The 23,017-nt window shown below is 43.6% G+C and overlaps 1 protein-coding gene across 1 annotated transcript; it reads right to left on the bottom strand.

The window, feature by feature from the left end:
* Window positions 1-13,453: 13,453 nt before the first annotated feature.
* sik1 (salt-inducible kinase 1) lies at window positions 13,454-22,030 on the bottom strand. The gene is made up of 14 exons (XM_028393415.1): window positions 21,778-22,030; window positions 21,181-21,365; window positions 20,938-21,054; window positions 18,468-18,531; window positions 18,200-18,361; window positions 17,606-17,730; window positions 17,400-17,523; window positions 17,085-17,305; window positions 16,663-16,812; window positions 16,474-16,584; window positions 16,138-16,363; window positions 15,804-16,058; window positions 15,483-15,672; window positions 13,454-15,320 (listed from the first exon to the last, which is right to left on the bottom strand). The coding sequence occupies exons 2-14, from the start codon at window positions 21,325-21,327 to the stop codon at window positions 14,795-14,797; spliced, it is 2,418 nt and encodes an 805-aa protein (XP_028249216.1). The 5' UTR covers window positions 21,328-21,365; window positions 21,778-22,030; the 3' UTR covers window positions 13,454-14,794.
* Window positions 22,031-23,017: the final 987 nt, after the last annotated feature.

The raw sequence follows: 23,017 nt of genomic DNA, 5'->3' as shown, positions 1-23,017 counted from the left end.
CTCCTGACAGTGACACATGCACACACGCACGCAGGACACACACTGTGGTGTGAATGACATCTCTCGGCCTAAGTGGCATAAATTGAAACCCCATCAGTTTCTGAGCCAGTGCACAGCTACTGGCAGTGACGGAGGACTCTCGTCACCAGGCTGTTGCCTTCACTTGTGTCACCCTGTTAGAGTCAGGCCTCTTGTCCCTCGATGCCATGGTCAGTGTTAGTAACAGCCCTGCTGGTGGGGCCCATCACACCTCCAGGCCTCCATTATCTAACCCACTGGAGTGAAGTCACTGGGTCATAGCACCTGCAGCCACAGAAAGTGACACTTGCGTCAGCACTGCAAATGGTTCAACGTTTAAGGTATTATCATTGCAGCCCCTCTCAAAGAAATCAATAAGGTTGAAAACAGCACAGTTCAGTGTTAAAGGATGAAGAATACTCCCTGCCCAGTCTGTGTAGCCTGAACAATAGACTGTGTGTTCTGTGCCAAAGTGCCTGCAGGTTTGTTTGTGCTGTCAAAACCTTTAAGAGCTGCAAGCTAAATTAAAGAAGATTAAAGCTCCAGAATAAAAACATTAGGAGAGATGAAAATCATAAACAAAGGAAGAAATGTCTTCCGCACAGAGTGTGTGATGTTTTTCCTGCACTGACTATAAACGTACAGGTTCGTCTAAAGGATGTGAAAAATACTTAAAAAAAACTTTAATAGTTTAAAGAATCATTTTATAATAGATCACTGACAAACTTTAAAATCCTAAGAATGACCCAATTCAGTGTTTCAAATGAAGGCTGCTGGACAACCGTTCATGTTGAACACTAACACCAAAACACAGTGCTATGTTTTGAGACTCTGTCACAAGAGAAAATCTCCCTTCTAGCCATGTGTCAAATAAGGGAGACTCTGCATGCTGCTGCACATGTGCAGTTTGGCTGCACAAAGCGGAGGATTAACAAACAAACAAAACAATCTTTTTGGCTCATGTGGGAGCCATCCATTAGTGCAAAGCTTCCTATGTTTTTGCAGATTATCAGCACCCTGTGAGGAAACACTGGCAAGGTTTAAGACGACAAGGAACAATCTGATTGGTTGGAGTTAGCCTGTGATAGATGGTGACACACAAGCGCTTCAACCAATCACCACATTTTTTGCGAAAGCACCTTTTCCAAACAGAGACAGAAGGTCTCCCTCCCAGTTATCATTTTTGACCCATTTACCCACATTTGTTGTTTTTATCTTCTCCTGTGTGAGCACAGCTGGCAGATACATGCAGCGACATGTTTATGTAATCTGATTTAAGAAAGGAAGTGAAACTACTCCACTGTTGTTGTCTTCATCTTGTGTTCACAATTATCAGCCTCAGCCAGTAGATCTTGTTTGGCACTTGCGTGTTTTGTGTTGCAATATGTAATGTTTTTGTGCCTGGTGCAGGACGGAGCAATCGCACCCCTGCACAGGTGATTTTCCCTTTAATAACACTCAGTCTGTGCACAGAAGAGGAGTCAGGGGGATCCTGAGTTTGCTTCCTGTTAGGAAATGCCTCTTTAGCCAATAGGAACGTGGCACAATAGCGAACAGTGTGTGGAATCACAGGGTTTTTATTAAAGACTGTGAGGTGTGAGCAGCAGAGGAAGATGGCACTGGATTTAACTTTCTCATTTTGCGTCATACCTCCGTCAAAACTCATAAATCACAAATGTGTCGTTTGATGAAATGACGGAGACCCCCCTCTGCCCCTGCTGTGTTTCATCTTCTGCCTCCATTCATGCTCTTATTACTCAAGAAAACAGATAAAAGAAATGTAATTTAGCAGGAGCTGTCATGGCTGGAATGTATGTACAGACGTGTGCGTTTGCATTACTGATTTAGAGAGAGGGGAAAAAAAGCCAAATGAATGGAGGGCAGAGCAGCTGTTTGCTCTGATTTCTGTTGTGCGTCACTCTCAGGCCCCTCAGGGGGAGCTCAGCAGTTTGAAACTAACCTTTGCACTTTATTGGAAGGGATACAGTTTACAGATGTACATGTGTTTATCGTTTCCCATGTTTTTTTGTCAGCACTCCTTTGGTGAAACTTAATGATGAATGTGTCTGTGTTCTGCTGCATTAGCTGGCAATAACACAGGTATTTTACTACTTATGGTTTGAACTATAGTTGTAAGAAAATTTTCTCCACATAGGTGCAGCTCTGTCTCCTTACAGAGAACAACTCACACCGTTAGATTCGCACTAATAGTAATCCTTGTATACACAATGTCCAGGTTTCTGATTGTTTGCCTGCAGACATGTCTAGATTTATATTTATTCCTGACGTGATTTGGAAACCAAAGTGTATTCATACGCCACAGAAGCCTGACTCCTACTGGCTTACAGCTGATCATCCTTTTTTCCACTGGCAATAAGCCTAGGACAGAGAGAAAAACCTCAGCTTCTCAGTCATGGGTGACACGATGCATGATGGACATGCTGTGCTGTTAGCAATAATAGTCTCAGCACAGTTAGGCCCATGAGTGAGATGGCTGTATTTACACAGAAGGTTAACAGAAGTATTATCGGTGTCCACCAACACTGTTCACTTTAGCTGCACAAGTCAGCCTAAATTTACATTCTTTAGATACATAGGTGTCAATTGTATGTATGAGCATTGTTATTTCAATGCAACTTCATCTTTAATCTTTGTGCATTCATGTGAGGTCATAATAACAGGACACATTAGTTTCTGACTGAGCAAGAATGCCCCATCATCATATCGTCACATCGTCAAAACAACAAGTCCACAAGCTGAAGGTTTGAGATAAGACCTGTGAGGTTGTAGCATCATATTCCTGCAGAAACAGGTCACTCACAAGCTGAAGGTTGACCTCTCACAAAGCCCAAGCACAAGAAAGAATGCCCCAAGACTGCAGTTCATCAAATGGCCACACGAGGCGGACTCCAAAAGCGAGTCAGTTTTCACAGACCTTCATATTACAGAAATGTATACACCTTAGTACAAATGTGCTCATTCACATCAAGTCTATATAAGAGTGAAAGTTAGTTCGTTTCAGGGAGACCACCCATCTGCTGTGACCCTGATGGTGAACTGAGCCCTGCACACCTGCACGGTCACATTCTTTAAGGTTAAACACACCCTGCCAGACAGGATTTGTAAAAATGAAGGGTGGATCCCTGTGCAGCATTTCTGCATGTGTTAGATGTGTATCTACAGGCAAAAATGACTGGGGCAGAGAAGTGCAGAATATCACTGGCACACAGACCCACACTTACACAAACACAAAAACCCAGCCGTGCCTCTGAGACGGGTTTGATGCTGATGTGCAGTGAAAGGCAGAGGTGGTGCATTAGATGGAGTGGAGAGCTGCTGTGAGTCAGACTGTGCTGCCGTGTCAGCTCGTCCAGACAGACGCTGCTCTCCAGGCTGTGTGTAGGTGTCTCTCAGGGGACAGGCAGGCTTTTCTGTTACGAAACCCTGGAGTTCAGGCCAGTAGCTGCAGCGGCTTTTCAATACTTTATGACATGCAACAGACATCTTTGTAAGCCCGTCTGGCCAGTCAGGTAACACAGCAGAGTCCTGCATCATGGTCACAGTGCTTCAGAATAAAATGGTGTTAAATCAAACATCCATTAACAGATTATCTTCATAAAAAGCTCAGGCTTTTTTATGAACCCCTCATTATTTAAAAAAATCAGTGTGCACACGATGAACTACTTTTCACTTTTCACTGCCTAGCATGAAATAAAACATGCGCCACACAATGCAGTCAAATGCATGACAAAGACTGACCTACAGTGTACTGATACCTCTCAACTGTGCATGAAATTCCAAACCAAAATTGTCAAAAGGATATAACGCTCACTCCTGTGCTTCCTGCCTCAGTGTGCAACACTAGCTAATGTTAGTTTGCTGTTATAGTTATCCAGCAGCTGACAGTTTGCATTAGCTGATGGCTGTTTTTCTTGATTGGGGCATCTACATTTGTACGTACAATGACTTACAGAACCTAAGTGTACACAAAATTCCTATAAGTACCTGAAGAATGTGGGGCTAGGTGGCAAAGGAGGTAGGACTTTCCCTGTTTTTTTGTCTTGTCTGTTGACTGCAGCATACTGACGTCTGAAGCAGCATCACCATCAGTAATTGCTCTGCTGGCCCTTAAAGTCTCTCAGTAACCTCATTCTGTGACACCTGCTATCGGTGACCTTGCATACTACAGCCTTACATAACTGTGTAACAGTGTCCGTTTTCACAAACAGTGCAGAGACACAGGAGTCTAAAAGCATGCTACTGTGTGTGAAAGAGATCAGTCTGCAGCATGGGGTGGCTCTCACACTGAGCTGCTGTGACGCACAGGTTGCTATCGTTTTGTACTGTAGCAGCTTTGTGGCAGGTTGTGTGTTAAATTTCTTTCTATAATTTCAAGGCAAGTTGCTGCAAGAGGAGTAAGTGTGCGCACAAAAAAATGTGCGTTGGTTGAGATGCTTATTGTTCTTCTGACTCAGGAGCTTCACCATTTTGGGAGCCCCCATCCTCCCATCTGTTTTTTTTTTTCATCTCTTACGTCAATGCCTCCAGACTGTCACTGAGTGAAAGGGTTTTCCCGCTCCGTGCCCCCTGAGAGTTGCTGCATTTCTTTACAGGCTGATGGGTTTTGCTAGCGAGAACCACCTCAGTGGAAACAGTGAATAAACTTCCTGACCTGTCGGCCGACTTCCTCTTTTCTTTTGTTAGGGCCCTGCCGTTTTCCAGGTGTTTGTCCTGTAAAATAGTAAACTAATTAGTAATTTTTTCCACTTAGTGAACACAACATCATGACGTCAACAGGATATGTGTTCACTTCCTTTAAACAAAGCGCTCATTCCTGTCATTTGACTCGAGGTCAGGCTAATAACTGTGTGCAACACAGATGGGAAATAACCGAGGAGCAAAGTTTTGTAAATTGAGAGCCACAGATTTACAGAGTCAGACAATCAGTGTGAGGACGTGACCCAGAGCGCACAGCAGCGGACAAATGGGACAGGAAAAAAAGAAGGGATGAGGCAGAGGTGCAAATCGCTCAGTCCAGACTGTTAATTACCTTGACAAATTCAACAGAGCCTCATGACTGCTGGGCTGGAACTAAATATTGCTTCTTGTCTCAAACAATCAGCTCTAATAATGCCAACCCTTGCCCCTATACTCAACCCACTTCACTGCCCTCTGTCTGGCTGTGCAAACACACATGACCCACTTACAGAATCTCTCTCTCTCACACACACACACACACACAAGATCTTTGCAATCTTGTATAACCAACTGTTCTGAGAAATGAAAGGCAGACTTGTAAACATCTCGCAGACTGTTGGCTGTATTGTGTAGCCTGAGTAGCTGACGTCAGTGCAGGCTGATGACTTCATGTGTTCGCCGCAGCCTGGGGAGCTGACAGACAGATAGACATGGAAAGGTGACACGGGGAAACAAACAAGCTGAGAGAGAACCAGTTATTCTTGCAGAGAGCAGGTGCAGGTTATGCAAGCTGGAGCGGGAAAAGGCTCATTGTTGTGTGACTAATATTTTTAACTGTAAATGTCAACAAAAAGCTAAAATGCAACATTACATCATGACTCAGCTGCAGATGCATTTACTCAGTAACACACAGACACACAGATGTGGATGACTGTAATGTGTTCTGATGTGTGAGCATTCTTCCTGTAACATGTTGATGTGTTTGCCATATTCGCCTCCATCATGGTAATCATCCACTCTAATGACATTTCCATGGAAAATGGGTAAAGATAAAAAACTGCAGAGGACTGTTTTGCCCTCAACTCAGAAGCCCAGTCTGCTCTGATTGGACAGCTCCAGTGGCCTGAGCAGACAACACCCAGCATTCACAGGTGGAGGGAGGGACTGAAAAAAAAAAACATTTCACTGGTTGCAAAATTAGTATATGCTCCACTGTGCAGGATGAGTCGTCATCATTTTATAAAGTGGCATATAGTGCAAGAATGATCAAATAATAAACATGTCTAATGTGGTTTAATGAGAGCTTTAAAAGGCTAATATCTGGGACACATTTTTAAAAAATGGTGATATATTTTAGACATAACATGTTTACTTTCAAACAGACAGGTATATTTGTCTTAAAACTAAGCAATAGCTTTAAGGGTTAAGAAATGAAGTCAATGTAAAAGTGTCAAAACTGCAGTTCTTTTTAGAGCCACTTGAGGCTGCTGACAAAACTGAACCCTATCTCTAAAGATCTCCCTAGTAAAAACCTCAATTTTACAGCAGAATAAAGCATGTTTGCAGACAGCTGAAACTGTTTCAGGCTCTACAGATAATTCCTTGTTCATGGGATCAAATATTTAATATAATTAGGGGCATGGATGCTTCGAGTAATGGACAGGTGGTCAGAGATTGCTACCTGATGGTTCCTCCATCTTTATCTTCAGTCTGTTCTTAAAGCTGGTTTGGTAAAAGAAAAGCAGAAAAGTCAAGGGAAATTAAAGGGAACCAGAAAGCTATGGGAGGTTAATTCATTCATAAATCTTCCTCTTGAAAAGCCTCACCACAATCAGTCCTCTTAATGCAGCTGGTGCTGGTGATACCCATAATGCACATCTGCAATGTGTGGTCACATGGCAACAAAGTAGTAGCATTACCTCTGGTGTTACAGGCCAGGTGTAAGAGGAGCTGGACGCTCACTGACACACAACCCGTCTGACTTAAAGTCCTCCAAGTTTCCATAGAGGCACAACTTCTGACACTGTCATGATAGAACCACATGGTGCAACAGGGCACTGTGACTCTTCGTGCAATGACTGTCTCTCTGTTCCTGCATCACTTCTGTTACGCATGTTAAAGTCCCTGCAGAGAAAGATGAAACTCTGAAGGGAGAGATTACACAAGAAGGCTTCTACTGAACAGAAAGTCAGAGCATTGAAATAAATCACATGGTACATCAAGAGACATGTGCAGTTCATTTGTTGTAACCAGCTCCAGCTCCTTTCATTTACCAGTTGTAGTGATGCAGCAGCTGTGTAGGTGGATGATGATCCTTCCCATCACAAATGACCTATGACCTATCACAGAAATGAAAGGAGGGGACGGTTCAGGGATTGTGTGAATTACTATGGTAGGGGTGTGGAAAGGCCTTGACTTAAAGGTTCTCATCAACCTCAGCTGTAGTTTGTATTGGTTGCTGCAAATGTTAGCATGCTAACATGGCAAGCCTAAAAGAGGAAACATGGCAATTGTTGTACATACTAATCAAATTGGTATCATTTAGCATTTAAAGAAATAGTTGGTATCAACTATTAGCACAGGTAATAAGAACAGCACAGACGGCACACATAAAAGCCCTTTTTTCTGTGTCACATGGGTGTTGCCACTGCCATGCTCATATAAAAGACTGTAGCAGCAGGTGATAGATCTAATGACTTGTTTTGTTTCACCCAGTTGCGACTGAACCAAATAACTCACCCACTTTTCACAAGCTACCGGTATACACACCTTCCAAACAACTGAATACTAAAAAAATGTTTTTCAGGGAGGAGTAGAGTAACTTTCTCAGCCAATGTTTAATTAAATTCAAACCACCTCAGTAACTTAACTTGTAATGCGTCATCTCTCTGTTAGAGCCTTTCTGGATCAGTTCACTGTTGGTGATGTGGGATTTTTTTTACCAATTTAACATTAATAACATTTGTGTCTAGAAAAAAAAATAACAAACAACACTTTCTAGGAACTTAAGAAGTGAGGAGACGATATTTGAAGCTGAGTGACAGAGAATCTAAGTTTATGTGTCTGTGACTGAGAGAGAGAGAGAGAGAGAGAGAGAGAGAGAGAGAGAGAAATTCAGCACACAGCTGCTGGCTGGACTGTGAAAGGCTAGGGGAATGTAATGCCTGTAATGGAATGCTCATACAGACGCCAAAGCCTGCTGCACAATATTAACGCAGGCCGATGTGCGTCATAGCTCTCACAGCTGACAGTGTTTCTGAGTGTGTATCTCTCTGTTATATGCTTCCCTTTAATCTCTCTCTACTGTAGTGCCACACCAGTCTTTTGCTGATGTATGAGACTCCGAATCAAAGTCCTGGGTGCCGTCGCCATAGTGACGAGAACAATGGCAGCACCGCACATTAACGTAATGTGCAGGGCGAGTGCCACGAGGAAGATTAGAGCTATGAAGGAGGCGTGAGATAAAGAAAGCAGTCAGTTACGTGCTGTTTTGATTCCTCAGGCCTTATTTAAGCCGTAATAGCCTCTAGTTAAATTTAAACTTGGTGGGTTGATTGTAATATAGTAACATTTACCTCCAATTCACATTGTTTTATCTATTTACAAATGCTAATGTTCAGGCATTAATGTAGACTCGACAAGTGGTGCAGCACACTTGTATGAGAATACCTTGTGTGCGCTCTCTGCCTCCATAGTACCAACAACCATGGGGCTGTTTAGTTGCAGCTGTTAGCTAATTCCATGTATGGCTGGACTCAAAGGTCAGGCTGAACCTGTGTATCCACCCAACAGGATGCACTCAGGCTTCACTGGAACTACAACTATGTCATCATTGTGTGAAGTAAGTGATTCTCAAGAAAGTGAGGTTAATCTTCACAAAGGGCAAACCATACTTTAACGACTGTTCCATGACAGAACCGTTCCATGCAGAAGTTGGCATGTTAGAGAAGATGTCGTCACCATTGTCAACCACTGAGCTCCTTCTTCATATTGGGGAGGAGGTATTTGTCTGACTGCTTTAACTCTGGTGGGTGTTGGACAATTCAAATCCACATTACCACTGTGGAACTGTGGGCTGTTGAGGGAGCTGTCCTCGTCAGCTTCCCGTGCACAATCTTCTTGATTTTCTCCTGTAGCAGACTCCACACAGTTACCAGGTAGTCCACCAGCAGCACTCAAGAAAACAAAAGCTATTGCCTTGATGTAGACTTCATAGACTTGACTTTCTTTGAAGGATCTCTGGATAAACCATACTGGAGGATTAGGACCAAAGTGTTTAATGGTCATTTACAGTTCTGCTGTGTCCCCTTCTTTCCAGGACGGGGGTCATCTCCAGGCTGTCTCTGCTATGTTTGAATCCAGCAGCTCACCTCTTCACCAGGCTGTGAGGAGGAGGAGCAATCTCCGCTCAAACAGTTGAACTTCATGTAATGAGAGCTTTGTGACTCATGCTTTACTCTAGTTTCGCTGTAATGTTGCGTGATTAACAGCTCGTCCATGCTCTTAATGAAAACAAACAGGAGGTTTCTTTCCTGGCCTTTGTTAGTTACTTCCTCTCATGGTCCCATTAGCTCAAGTCCTGTCAGTTTTATGTACACAGCCTGGAATCACAGATCTGTCTCAGAGGACTGTACAATGTCAACAACACACTCTGAGATCTGTTTATAAGAGTTCAAAGAAGGCCTTACACTTTAAAGACCAACATTTAAATTTATCAAATTCATCTTTAACTCCAAATCTTGGTTTTAGCAGACAGATGTGTGAACGTTCTGATGCAGCAAATTGCTCTACAGAGTCCTAACAAGCACTTCCGAGCGTTGTTTATTTACTTAGCTCTGAGCCTCCACGAGTTCCACAGATCCTCTGGTATTCATAGTCGTACTGCCAGAGCGCTCAATTATTGGCAGTGACGCATGTGTACAGTTTCTCACTCACGTACGCACAATTAGGAGAGCAAAAATCTCACGGTGAGGGAAGGGATCCAAAAGTCACTGATGGCTTCATCAGAGCATGTGTTATCTGCTTCCCGTCACATTCAGTCTTCTTGTTTACAGTTATTTGTGGCACTTCATCATTTGTGATACTTCTCTGATACATTGACCTTATGAGTCTAAATTTCCCATTTGTCATCAGACATGAACTTCCTCTCTTGCCCATCTGATCGCTAAGATAGGAAGTTATTTTTCACATTACTAATCTTCTGCTTTTTGCCCACACAAAGAAAGACTTTGAATCCTCTTTGCTTGATGCACTTTTGATCACAGAGGTACTATTCAGAGCTCTCTAAATGTTTTATGCCTGGAAAGGTTCATCCAAGTGCAAGTCACACTTAACTCTGAGATCTGGAGGATTTTTTCATGATGCAGTCACATTACTCTGACAATTGTATGAAATTTAATCTAGAAAAAAAGAAAAAGAGTTGCAGCCAAAATGAGGTTTTGTGTCCTTTGATATCTATCTTAGCTAGATATCATCTTTTTAGCTAGATATCATCACAAATATTAGGCAGATGGTCAACCTTAGGCCACAGCTATCGTATGTAGACAGTCATAAAAACACAATAACATGAACCAAGCCAACCCAGCAATACTTTATTAAAACCAAGCAGTAATCTCTTGTGGTGAAAGTGAAGCTAGGCTGAAAAAAAACTGCAGTTCCTCATAGGGCCACTAGAGGCTGGCTCCAAAAGTGTGGCAATTCCAGTAGACCTCCATGATAAAATGTAAAAACTAACTAAACATGTTTACAGCCTGGAAAGAAAGTGAAACAAACAACAACAATTATAGATATTAACTATTTCCTGACAACTATAGGGGGAAATGATTTTTATATAATCGTTTACATTGTATAAAAAGTGATTAAAGGATGCTTAAAAACTGGCCTTGAGAAAACTGAGAGGTGATGTCAGAAGGTTCATCCATGTTTATTTACATTTTTGGGGGGTTTACTTCCATAAAGATGTTAAACATGTGCTTTATAGCACAGTGTAATGTACAGGAATAATCCTTTTTGTCAACAATTCCTTTCATCAGCACTACCACTGAAGATGTGAAGTGGAGCGGGTATGTCTGCTCTGATAACTCAGTGATAGCTGCTACTATATTATACAGGCTAAAATTAGCAGCGTACTGTCAACTGAAGACTAGTGTACAGACAAATAAGTACAGGAGCTGAATGCTTCTTGACCACTGCTCAGTACATGCGTGTGGCTTATTAAAATTCAGATGCAGATGGTTGCGTAGTACTGGGAGCACAGTGGCTATCTTTACTGGTCATACTGAGTCTAGTATTGCTTTTCACTGGATGAACCGCTCAGCTCAGTTTACATGCACACATACACAACAAAACCCACTGAGTTATAAACAGAATCACCACCATATCCGCCACCGACATATGCACCGAGTGCTCAGCAGACAGACACTGATTAGGGCAGCTCTTCTGGGCTTCATCCCACAGTGGAAGTACAGTGAGCAGGATCATCTTTACAACACACAAGTAATCCAACAGTATGTGAACTGATGTTCATATACCACACTGCATAACATAGGTGTCAAAAAGCTGCAATCTGTGCTAAGCAAGGCAGCTTCATCTTTCTCTACTTTTGCAATTCCTCCTTGTAAAATCCTGCAGTGTGACGTCCTTGTGAGCGAAATGTAAATGAAGCATTTGCATTTGACAAATAAACATGATAAAACAACAGGAGCCTTGTAAGCGCTGTACCTGAGATGAGTTCCTGTTATTGTCCAATTGACGTCAAGACCAGTTCAACAAAACATTTACAGATTTACATAGGGGATCTTTTAGTGGACGTCCTGCAGTGAAGATGACAGCATCTGGGAATGATTACATTGTTTGAGCTGTAAAAGCACTTGTAAACACTCTGAGCTGAATGTCATACATGAAGAATGCTGCAGGCAGTCACACACTGGTACTGACAGCATGTTGCTTAAATTGTGTGTACATTCACGCCTGCAGCCGGCAGCAGCTGATGTCTGATATGTTTTGCGGCAGCTGGACGCTCTGGACTCCTTTCTGGCCGAGCCAACACGAGCAGCTCCCCAACACTCATATACCAAATGTCAGACCATATGTTATGTGTGTATGTGTGAGAATCACACACACTTACACACACTTACAGTCAGTGTAAATCTGTGCATGAAGCAGGCATCAAATCAACACTAGAGTCCTGCAGAAATGGGAACATTTCCCCTTCTTATTCATATGGTGAGTGAGCAGGGAGGGAAGGGGTGGAGGAGTGCCGCAGAGTTCATTTGGCTTGTGGACAGTCTCATTTTGCTGCTGCGTCACTTGACTCCCACGTAGCCTTTCCTGTCAGACGTCAGACACCTGTCCATTTCTCAGGTTTATGAATAAACCGGACAGCATGAGGGTCATCGGGGCCGGATGCATCGTCGTCATCACTCTGAATTACCATAAGGTGCTAGTTCATCATCAGTGTGCCTCATCATCACGAGGAAAAGGCTTTATTAACTGTTGTGTCCAGCATTTTGTGATGCTGTAGCAAGACTGTCAGGTTCTGTAATATGGATTTGAGAGCTCTTTTGTGTCATTTTAAACTGTGAACCAGAGTAAGTGTAACTGTAAGGCAGGTGAGGAGTTAAGTTACTGTCTTCTCTTTTCTATTTGAAGTCAGTGGCAACCAGTGCATCACCACCATCCACCATGAGAAAGCTATATAGTTAAAAAAAGGACAGTGAGGCCTCTGGCCTGCCATGATTTGAAAAGCTCATCTCTCCCTAACATGACTGGCTTCTCATTAAGTCAAGATGGTGTGATAAACATACATATATACATACATATAGAAATGTATTGAACTACAGGCTGGGTGATTTGCAGCTAGGGAGTATATAAAAATGTGTCATTTTTCAAATATCATGTTTAATACTGATATTCTGTGACATGCCTAATATAGAGAAGTTACCATCACCTTAAAAAAACAGAAACACAAAAAGTTTAGTAAGTGAACTTTATTTAAATAAATAGCCACATAAATAAACAATGTCGAACTAACATTCTCTCGCCTTCCTTTCCTCTTTCTTGTTTCTCCCCTCCACACACACACACAATCACGCGTACACTCACACAAACGTGCTCATGCTCACACAGTCAAGTAACAAATCAGAAAAAACATGAAATACCTCTTATTATCCAAAGCTTATCAAAAGGGTCGTAGGACTTGCATCAAGAGTCTTAGTGTCGCAATAGTTTTGTGACTTTTTTTCAGCAATGAGAAACAAACAAAACATATATGCAATAAGAAGTATGAATAAAGTGCAAGTCTTGCTTCTGTTTAAACAGCAAGGTCAAAAGGTCAAAAAAAAAATATCAAAGGGGCGTCTGAGGGCGTGGCCGGTTATGTGGCCATCCACTGTTCTTGTCTTCAGTGTGGCGAACAGAGATGGAGAACTCTGATCGCAGGTTTGTTCAGATCAAGGCACAAGTGTTGGTATCAAGTGCAATCAACTGAAATAAAATCGTTGGGCAGAAGTATCAACACTGCATGTTTCCAAAGTAGAATGAGTTTGGAAATAAAAAACACTGCTCTCCTACAAGATGTTTCACAGATATGAGAGAACTAACTACACCATTACACACCTCCTGCAGTTTTCTAATACATCGGAATTAAATCAGCTCACTGCAAGTAGCTATTTCTACCCACTGAAGAAACGTCCTGCACAATATGGTATTGCTATGTTCTGCTTTTTTCTTTTTTTTTCCTTTCTTATTGTTTTTCTAGAAAAGTACAAAAATGAACACCACCATGGTCCTGATTGTAACAGCTAGAGATATCAACAACACACGTAGCATAAAGAGTTTGGTGGCAGCGGGAGTTTTTTTTTTTCTCACAGCGAAAAAGCTAAGGAGATCACGTGAAAATGGTAGCTAACCACCGTGCTACATCTTGAGACAGCATTTGAAGTGAAAAGTCAGTAGTGTCTTTGTTAGCTCACCCATCTCTTGTGCTGTTCACTCTTTGGTAAAACCCAAATTCCTTCCTTTCAGAACTAAAAATAGGCTGCGGGAAGAAACAGCATTTTGAAATGAGTCTTTTCCTCTGAATCACTACAGTAATGTCACATTACAAGTACCTTTTCTAGTCAGCTACCTAACACACAGCAAGGTCACACACACAACAACCCCTTAGGCAAGTATACGTGTAATTTTGACTGTCTTATGTAGAGCTTTATCTTTTCATCTGTACTATATTGCATTGTTCCGAGTCTTTGTTCTGTCCTTGTGAAAAATGTCTTTCCTTTGTACTCTGGGACAAGAAGCTTCCAGGTTGTTGCCTGAGGAGGTAGTAAGAAGCATCTAACAAGAAGGTGCTCATCAACCGAAGGGAAAATATGGACTGATGTATCCACACATAGAAAGGTGCTACCAAGCTGACCGATGTACCTTGTTGTGCTTTGCTCAATCAGTGGGACACTTGTCTTAATCACTTTTGGCTGATGATGATAGAGCAGTCTTTTTACAGCTTGAGGTAAAAGCAGCATTCTGTGCAGCTAAAATAAATTTAAAAGTCACAGTTTGAACACAACCTCTTCCTTCAGTGGACATTTGTAAGCTTGGGGCACTATACTGCATGTTCATTGCACTGCTACAGAGAAATGTCTCTTTAGAAAGGCGAACAAAGTTGGGAAAATTAAAAGAAAAGAAAGAATTTTGGTCTTCTGTCCAGGCAAATGAAAAACATTGACACAATAAGTGACAAAAAAACAAACAATGGAGATGCCTTCCTATGTTTTTGTTTTTAAAAGAGTTGACTTAGCACGAAAACATGACAAGTGCGTCAGCTAACGTCAGCTCTTGTTCCAGTGAGTCCATCAGGGAGCTGGAGGAAAGTCTTTCAGTCTATTATTGCTTCTCTGGCTGTCTGACAGGGACTTAACGCCTCCTCCAGAGTTTGGTTATTGCTTAGTCTTTAGCTTATATGTGTGGACACATTCTCACATGTGTATCTCATCTTGTTAAATAAAATGTAGATTTGATGCTTGAATCAGCTATTTTTGTTCTTCTCTTCATGTCTCTTTTTCTTCTGGGCTCAGGTCCTGGTTTACTTCACCATCACACAGCTGCTGAGCTGCTGCTGACCAGCCAGACCCTGCATGTCAGGATCTGTGCTGGAGGCTGAGTCAATGCTCCATATGGCCGGTTTGGACAGGATGGGGAAGGGGCCGTGTGTTGCAGACTGGACCTGCTGCTGCAGGCCGGTGTAAGTGTGAGGGTGAGGTTGCTGGCTGATGTGCAGACGAGCCTCCAGAAGGTAGGCCGCTGAGGCAACAGGGGACGCAGTGGAGGAGTAGCAGGAGGAAGAAGACGAGGAGGAAGAAGACGAGGAACAGCCAGAGGAGGAAGCCTCCAAGGTTTGTTGCCAGGGGCTGTGCTGTATGGCCACTGGAGCTTGCTGAGAAGGCAGGGCAGACTGGGTGGGGGTGTCAAACAGGGAGGAGGAAGGAAACACGGTGGTAGGTGGAGGAGAGGGTGACTGTTGGTGGGCCAGAAAGAGCAGAGGATTCTGGGTAGGTCCTGTCTGAGCAGACTGGACCTGAGGCTGCGGCTGGTGCTGAATCTGCAACATCCTAAAAAACAAAACAAAGAATTTAGTCATCTCAGACAAAATTGACCCTGTAAACCTGCCCCAGAGATGGCTGGTTTGTCTATAATGCTCAAGAAAGACATGAGTAGGACATTTAAATGTGCAGAGAGCTACACATGACTGAATGTGTGTTTCCATGTCTCACCTCTGCTGGTGTAGCACCTCCTCCAGCATGCTGCGGTGCTCAGAGAAGGCCGGACCCAGTGACCCTCTGCTGCCGCGGTTACAGGAGGGTGGTGGAACAACCTGCCTTGTCAAACCCTTGATCTTGTTTAATCCCAGAAGCCCTTTAGTGCGTGTATTTTTCCTCAGCTGCTGGCGGAAAGCTTTGAGGCCTGAGGAGAGGCATGGGAAAGTGTTACACAATACCCTACTTTGATCCCTTAAATGTGATACAGCACATGTGAGAAAAAATACAGATTAGATATACTTGGAGGAAGTGATTTCATGATCGTGCTTCCATTACCTTGAGTCAGGGAGGTGTCGGAGGCTCTGCGGCCCTCCTGGAAGTTGGCGGCGGGCAAACTGCCCTGGGCCTGGGGCAGGAGGTGGGAGGAGAGAGCCAGGGTAGCTCCTGTTTGCAGCAGAGTGCCACATTCGGCCCCTGAGGCTGCAGGTGTTGACATCTCACCCATAGCAGCTAGCAAAGAGGGGGTAGGACTGGATGAGGACTTCAGGCAGCTGTCGGATGAGGCGCCATCTGAAGGACTGACCACAATACCTACAGAAAGAGGACAGGAATTAGACTGTGTACTACTGACAGAGTGGAGCTTCCTTAAACATGCGTTGATCATACTCACATGGGGGGTTGCACTGGTGGAAACGTGTGGAGACCTCAGCCAGGGTGTGTCTTCGGGAGGTGGTGGTAGGAGGGAGCAGGGGCCCGAGAGTTTGTGTGGCCTCCTCCTCCTCCAGGTCTCTGGGTCGCACTTCTTCGCTGATGCTCGTCTCAAGCAGGCTGTTTGGTGAAATGGAGCGGTTCCAGAGCAATCTGTTCAGACTGGCTTCCACTGGAAACACCACACGCTGAAAACAGAAGGAGGAGGACCGTTAGCCTCTGACTGTCAGCCGAGCAGGGTGGCCTTTTGTCTATTTGTACTGAAGCACAATGGTGAGGTGCTGAGGTATAGGCTTACCTGGAACAATCCGCCCTGGTCACACTCCACCTCCGGGTACACAGGAGGAGAGTTCTTGGCTGGAAGTGAAAAGGCTGTGGTTCTATAACTGTCAGTGGACTCCATTATCACCTAGAGGCAAGCAGGAGGAGCATTTTAGACTTCGTTGAAAGATGATTGGGCTCGCTACATATGAGACGGAGTGCTGACCTCTGGGCCGGTGGAGTCGGAGGTGCTCCTGGATCTCTGGCTCCAGGTTCCACACTGGCGGCTCAACTGCTGTGTGCGATGCTCTCGCACTCTCTCCAGGAGCAGGTAGTAGATGGCAGAGAAGTGATTGTAGCTGCTGCTCTGCAGAGACTGCAAGAAAGGAGAGGAAATTAGTGGTTTGGTCTCATTGTTTACTCTCTGTGGGTTTTCTTTATAGCTTTCTGCACTCTTCAGCTGTATGTACTTCTAATGAAAAAGCAGGAATGGTTCCTATATTTAAAACCAGCGGACTAATTCCCCTAATTACTCATGGTGGGTTTGATTGACATGAGAGAGGTTACATGCCACTTTTTTTAACCCCCCTACCTACTCACTGCCCGCCCACCTCAACTCAACGTTAGCATTTCTTTGTGTTCAGTCACCTCAATGGTTCTCTGGCGGTCGATGCCAAGTGTGTTCATGATGCCCAGCACAGGTTCACTGTAGTCACCCAGGTTGGAGTTGTACTCTGTGAGGGAATGGCTGAGGGTCTGGTGGGCAGCTGTTGGGTCTGCCAGCATCCAGCGGTGTTGCTTGATCTGGGCCATGCTGATCCTCTTGGCCGGGTCCACTACCAGCATCTTACGGATCAGATTTTCACAGTCTGCAGGGCACAAACAACCAATGAGATCGTGAGCGTTCTGGCTTTGCCTTTTACTAAATGGATTGTTGTGATTAACTGTGGGAAGAGTTTATACCTTGGGACATGAAGAAAGGAATTCTGAATCGCCCCTCTGTGACTCTTTGTCTGAGTGCAGGAAGGCTGGGGCCGTCAAATGGGAGAGAACCGCAGACCAGAACATAAAGCACCACACCGAGGCTCTGTGAAGAAACGGCATTTTTAAAAAAGGATTTTCAAAATGCATACATCCAGTAATAATGTTGTTCTTTATTACAAGCTTACCCAAATGTCCAGCTGAGGCCCATCATACTCCTTCCCTTCAAAGACTTCAGGGGCGGCATAAGGCGGGCTGCCACACCACGTCGACAGAGGCTCTCCTGCATTGTAGAAGTTTCCAAAACCAAAGTCTGCAAAGACAGAGAAGTGTGCAACAACTTTTACTATTATTCAAACATGTTTGTTTTACATTACAGCATGAAAAGCTGCAGGCGGTATAATACACAGCCATATGTAATGTGTCATCATGTTGTTCAGAGACACCGACGGGTCATTGGGGTCAATCTCAAACAAAGACTTGCTGTTTCTCTGCCCTCTGGGCTAAGCTATAAACTTTCTTTATGTAAGCGTGTCTGTTTGTGTGCTGAATTAATTTCCTCTGTTTGATATTAGTCCTGGTAGAAATTATTCACATTTAATTAGCACATAGACAGCACAACAACAATTTAATTAGAGCGGTTTAGGGATCCCAAAGTGGGGGATTCTGTCTTGAGGCATAAACCGAACAGAAAACAGAAGCAGGCAGCACAGAGATGCAGAAAGATGGTGCTGGACTGAAATCAATTAACAGTCAAATTAAATGTTACATGGCAGACCTACCAGCCAGTTTGATATTCATGTTGGCATCCAGCAACAGGTTCTCAGTTTTTAGGTCACGGTGAACAATGTGGTGTCGATGGCAGTAGTCCACTGCTGTGAGAATCTGCCAGAACTTCTTCCGCGCCTCGTTTTCACTCATGCGGCCATTTGAGGTCAGGTGGTCTGCAGGGAGGGAGGATATTTTAGCTCAAAGCATTGTGGTGTCCATCTATCACACCGATTTAACCTATTTGTATTCTACAAGTGAGAATTTGAGAGCTGAACTCACCAAACATCTCTCCGTTCTTTGCGTACTCTGTCACAATGTATAGCATGTCTTTGGTCTCCATGACCTGATGGAAAGAAAGAAAAGAAACCAACAACCATTTAAGAGACATTTAGTGCAGCTTGCTCTGGGCAAATCTAGGAATTTTCTAACCACTGCTTCTCCATATGCTTGTTCCACACACATTTCCATTATATCACCTGTTGCATAAGCCAACCACCACTGACTTCCTGCATGCATTTTTATCATGCCTTAAAACCCTTTGATACACATCAACCCAAAAGGGAAAGGCAGAGCACTCACACACAGACCAGCTGATTAGATGCTTGGGAATGTTTTCTTGAGGCTGACACTAGTTGGCAGCGGATTCTACAGTGTTGAATTTCAAACTTCCCCTATCTCTTTATTTCTAGGAAACAGTGAGGCTGATTCACACGCAGCGTTCACATGGGGCCCTGTCTTATGTATCCAAAACAGTCTGTGTGCAATCACTCAGCACCGCTGTGCACTTTTGTGCGACGGAAACACGTAATTCCCAGTCTCCCCTTCCTGGAGCCCCCAGGAGGCGTCCGTCATCCTCGTAGGGAGGGAGCTGAAAGGTTGCACAACAAAGCAATTTTCATGAGATGACAAAGGCCTGTCTGGATAATGCTGCTGGACAACTTTGAATTGAATGTCACCAAATTCCACTGAATGGTGGAGCTCAGTTCTTTTCAGCTAGAAGCCCCTTTAGAAAGCCAAGCGAGGATGATTCAATACACAGATGTCTCCAAGCAGGAAGTAGTCTTTATCAGTGAGATAGGGCAGCTCTCTGGGGCTCAGTCACCTTGAGGTGCGGCTGACGTCATGGCTGTGAAGAATAGGCATGGCACGTCAAGGGCTCTCAAACCACCGCAGAGGAGATTAACCCTCTAATATCCACATTTCTTTGCCAAATTAAAAAAAATCTGTGGCAGATGTGCTGAGTTCATTCACACTGCCTCGCCAGTGCGTGGTAATAGAGGGGAATGTATGATTGAGACAAGGTCAAAGAGGGGCTAAGAGAGGAAAAAATGAGACAAGAAAGACAAAGGATGCACCAGAGTATTCAGGGCCAGGAGGTCTTCCATAAAAACTGCACAGACACTAACAGGATGTAGACTTTTGGATCACAAGACAGTCTTATGTCACCATCCTCCCTTTGTAAGAGGAAAAAAAGGTGCTGCTGCTGCTCACCGTCATCATCAACCAAACATCTGACTAGCACTACCTCAGACAACCCAAGGGCAGGGAGGACTTAACATGGACGCAGCATGCACAGAGTTCATCTGATCAACCATAGCTAACAGGGCTGTTAGCTCTGACTGGAGAAAAAATACATTTCCGATGTATCTATTTCAAGAACAGACAATCACACGATCATGTAATATTGATTTCATTCATTCTTAGTCCTTCAATGCATTTTTTACTTGAAATAATTTCTTATGTTTTAATAATTTAATTTAATTATGTGTATTTAGCTAACTAAAAACTACTCATTTTTTTGGTCAACACAAAAATCAGTATTAAATATAAAATTATACATACAAGCCAACAGGACAAGTAATCAATATATAGCTCTGAGTTAGACTGATGTACTTTTCTACCTATGCAGGGAAACATTGTGGGGTTTTCCAGCAATGTTGTCTGTGCCCTTATTTCTGCAGTCCAGACATGATTTCACAGCACGAGCTGCTCAGCCGCTTAAAACTGGACATGAAGTAATCCTCACAAGTAGCCAAACTAAAAACAAAGAGCAGAAAAAAATGAAAGACCATTGTGTGTGTGTGTGTGTGCGTGAGTGTGTTTTGTTTGTGTGGGATTGTGTTTGCTGCCAGACGCGTGCAGCAGTGCTTGTGAGGTTAGTTGAGTGGGAAAAAGCGGATTCTTCCCACTAAGTCTTCAATTTCATTAGCAGTAAAGCAGCGCTTTGTGAGGTGGCCTTCACGTGACGCGCAGACACATTGCAATGGGTTTGAACAGGTGCTAATTGGGCTTAACGGTCAGATCTGCAGACAATTCCTCCACCAGCTTGACCAGCTTCTGCTCCCCATCTCTCACCTCCACCATTATATAACTAAAAACATCTCAGAAATGCTTTGTTCTCAGCACCAACTGGTACCACGACTGTTCTTACACACATCCTCTCTCTCTCTCTCTCTCTGACACACACACACAAAGGGAGGTCAAAAGGGATTGCACTAATGCTGCTGTGCTGTACTTATGATTCAGTGTACTCTGAGAATCAGCAGCTCGCCACATAGTGGCACAGACCACTTAGATAAAATCAAATCAGCCTTATTTCTACAACACACATCTGCAACAATGAGACACAATCGTTCAATAGTTTGCCAAACAACAATGCTGCAATACACGTCATTCACACACATGCACACGGAGCCACCACAGACACACACTGCAGCAGTTCTGCAGGAAGATTAAACATGACACACACCTGGTACAGTTTGATGATATGCGGGTGGTTTAGCAGCTTCATTATCTGCACCTCTCTGTAAATCTTCTCCAGGTTGGAGGGATTCAGCCGGGTCTTATCAATGATCTTGATGGCCACCTAGTAAAGGAAACAGAAAAATATTAGTGTATAAATATATATAATAATAATTATAAATATATAAAATTATACATAATAATAATAATAATAATAATAATAATAATAATAATAATAATGCAAGCTGACCTGGGTTTTGGTGACTTTGTGTTTGGCCAGCTTCACCACTGCAAAGTTTCCTTTCCCCAGGGTGCGGATGATCTCATAGAAGCCGACCTGCAGGGGCCTCCCCTGGGCAGGGCTGGACTGAGAGCTGGTCTCTGTCATGATCACCATGGTGCACCAACAGTCTGGATTTACCGGGTAAATTAAGGCTGCAGAGACACACACATAAAGCAGCATGCGGTGAATTCCCATGCAGATATGCATCTGAAAAAATGCATTATTATAAAGAGCATTGTCTAATCTGAGTGAAACACACTTGGTTAACATTTGAGTAAAGAGGGAAAATGTCTGTAAAGTCATGCCAGCAAAGGAAAATTATGTAATTGTACACATTTCTTAATATAAAGCTTTAAATGCAATCAGTGTGTCAAAGTGTTAATTCTAGAATTATTAATGAATTAAAATGAAGGAGGGAACAGAACAGAACGAAACATATGAAAAAGAAAGTAAAATGTTGCAGCCGAGCAGCAGGAAGAAAACACTGTTGTGTTAAAAATTCAAAATTAATCATAAAATAAAGATTAACCTGTAAAACGTGAGTGTGTAGAGGAGTAATCTTACCTTAAAAAGACATAAACCACCTTCTGTCCCTGTTCAAACAGCTCTCGGACAAAACGTCAACCATTCCACAATGTCCGATTCAACAACAGCACAGAGAGGACAGACTGTGGGAACAACACGCGTGGAGCAACTTTTTTTTTCTCCGTGTCTTTTACTTTGAATTTAATACAACAAGTATTTGGGCCCGGGACAGGGCTGCGGCCGCTGTGTGCGCCTGTGAGCTCCGCCGGAATGCAGAGCGGAGGGCTTCGGCACTCACAGGGGGAAGTCCTCCCTCCTCCCTACTCCTCCTCCTCCCTCCCTCCGCCACCATAACAAATTGATACCCACCTTATTAACGTCACACCCGCGTCAGAGCTCCGAGCTGGGTGCAAGGCAAGGCCGGACCCGAGCGCAAGGCTCGGGTTGCTCAGCAACCGCTCTGCTCGGGCGCACGGTGACGCGAGTGCTGATGGAGGGGTTGCTTGGAGATGGGGACGGTGACGTCAGTCGTAGAGATGTGTCACCACGTGATGTTTCCCTCTGCCGGGCTGTTGCTCGCGGGCTGCCTCGCGCTCTCTTTCCCACTCTCTCTCTCTCGCGCTGCACAGACCTGCTGCGCGCGCCTCTCCAGCAGGAAGAGAAACACGCAGCAACTGGTGCTGCTCAGTGAGCCCGAACACTGCCTGTCACAGTGTGTCATCCAAAGATAAAAGATAAAGCTTTTAAAAACTTTAAATTAAACTACATTCATTCACTAAAAGTAAAAGCAAACCAGGGCTGCTGGAAATCCAGCTAAAAATTCAGATTATAATCTGTCATGAAAACCTTCCTAAAGCTGCTCAGATCAAACAGCTGAAACAATTTTGACATTCTGTCTTTAAAAAGGTGATTTACTGCAATGATGTAATTCTTAATTCTAATCTGCAGCATTTACCTGCAGAGCCACTTTGAACTACTTTTAATACAGTTTACATGCAGGTAGCTCAGAGGTTCCCAGTCGAGGGGCTGGGTTCCTCCTGGGGGGTCACAGAAAAATCTCCAGGGTCATGCAATTATTAAACTGGCAGGAGATAAGACTATTAATAGTTTTCTAAATACATGCTTGTGATCCACCATCAAAATATGTGATGTAAAGCTGCTTTCAAACAAGCTTGCTTTGAGGACCGTGAGGTGACCGTCTTGTAAATAAAGATCTATGTCACCCAATGGATTTCTGAAGAGTTGTTGTGCATGTTTGCTGATTATATTGCTTTCACTT

This window comes from Parambassis ranga, chromosome 21, assembly GCF_900634625.1.
Source record: "Parambassis ranga chromosome 21, fParRan2.1, whole genome shotgun sequence".
NCBI classification, from domain to species: domain Eukaryota; kingdom Metazoa; phylum Chordata; class Actinopteri; family Ambassidae; genus Parambassis; species Parambassis ranga.
The sequence above is the reverse complement of the archived record's forward strand: the minus strand, read 5'-3'. Positions and strand labels throughout refer to the sequence as shown.

Excerpts from the sequence above, each read along its gene's own strand:
- sik1 (XM_028393415.1), bottom strand. The coding sequence starts at position 21,327 with ATGGTGATCATGACAGAGACCAGCTCTCAGTCCAGCCCTGCCCAGGGG. Across the intron at positions 18,532-20,937 it reads ATATCATCAAACTGTACCAG|GTCATGGAGACCAAAGACAT; the intron begins GTGTGTGTCATG and ends TCTTTCCATCAG. Across the intron at positions 15,673-15,803 it reads CGACACCTCCCTGACTCAAG|GCCTCAAAGCTTTCCGCCAG; the intron begins GTAATGGAAGCA and ends GCCTCTCCTCAG.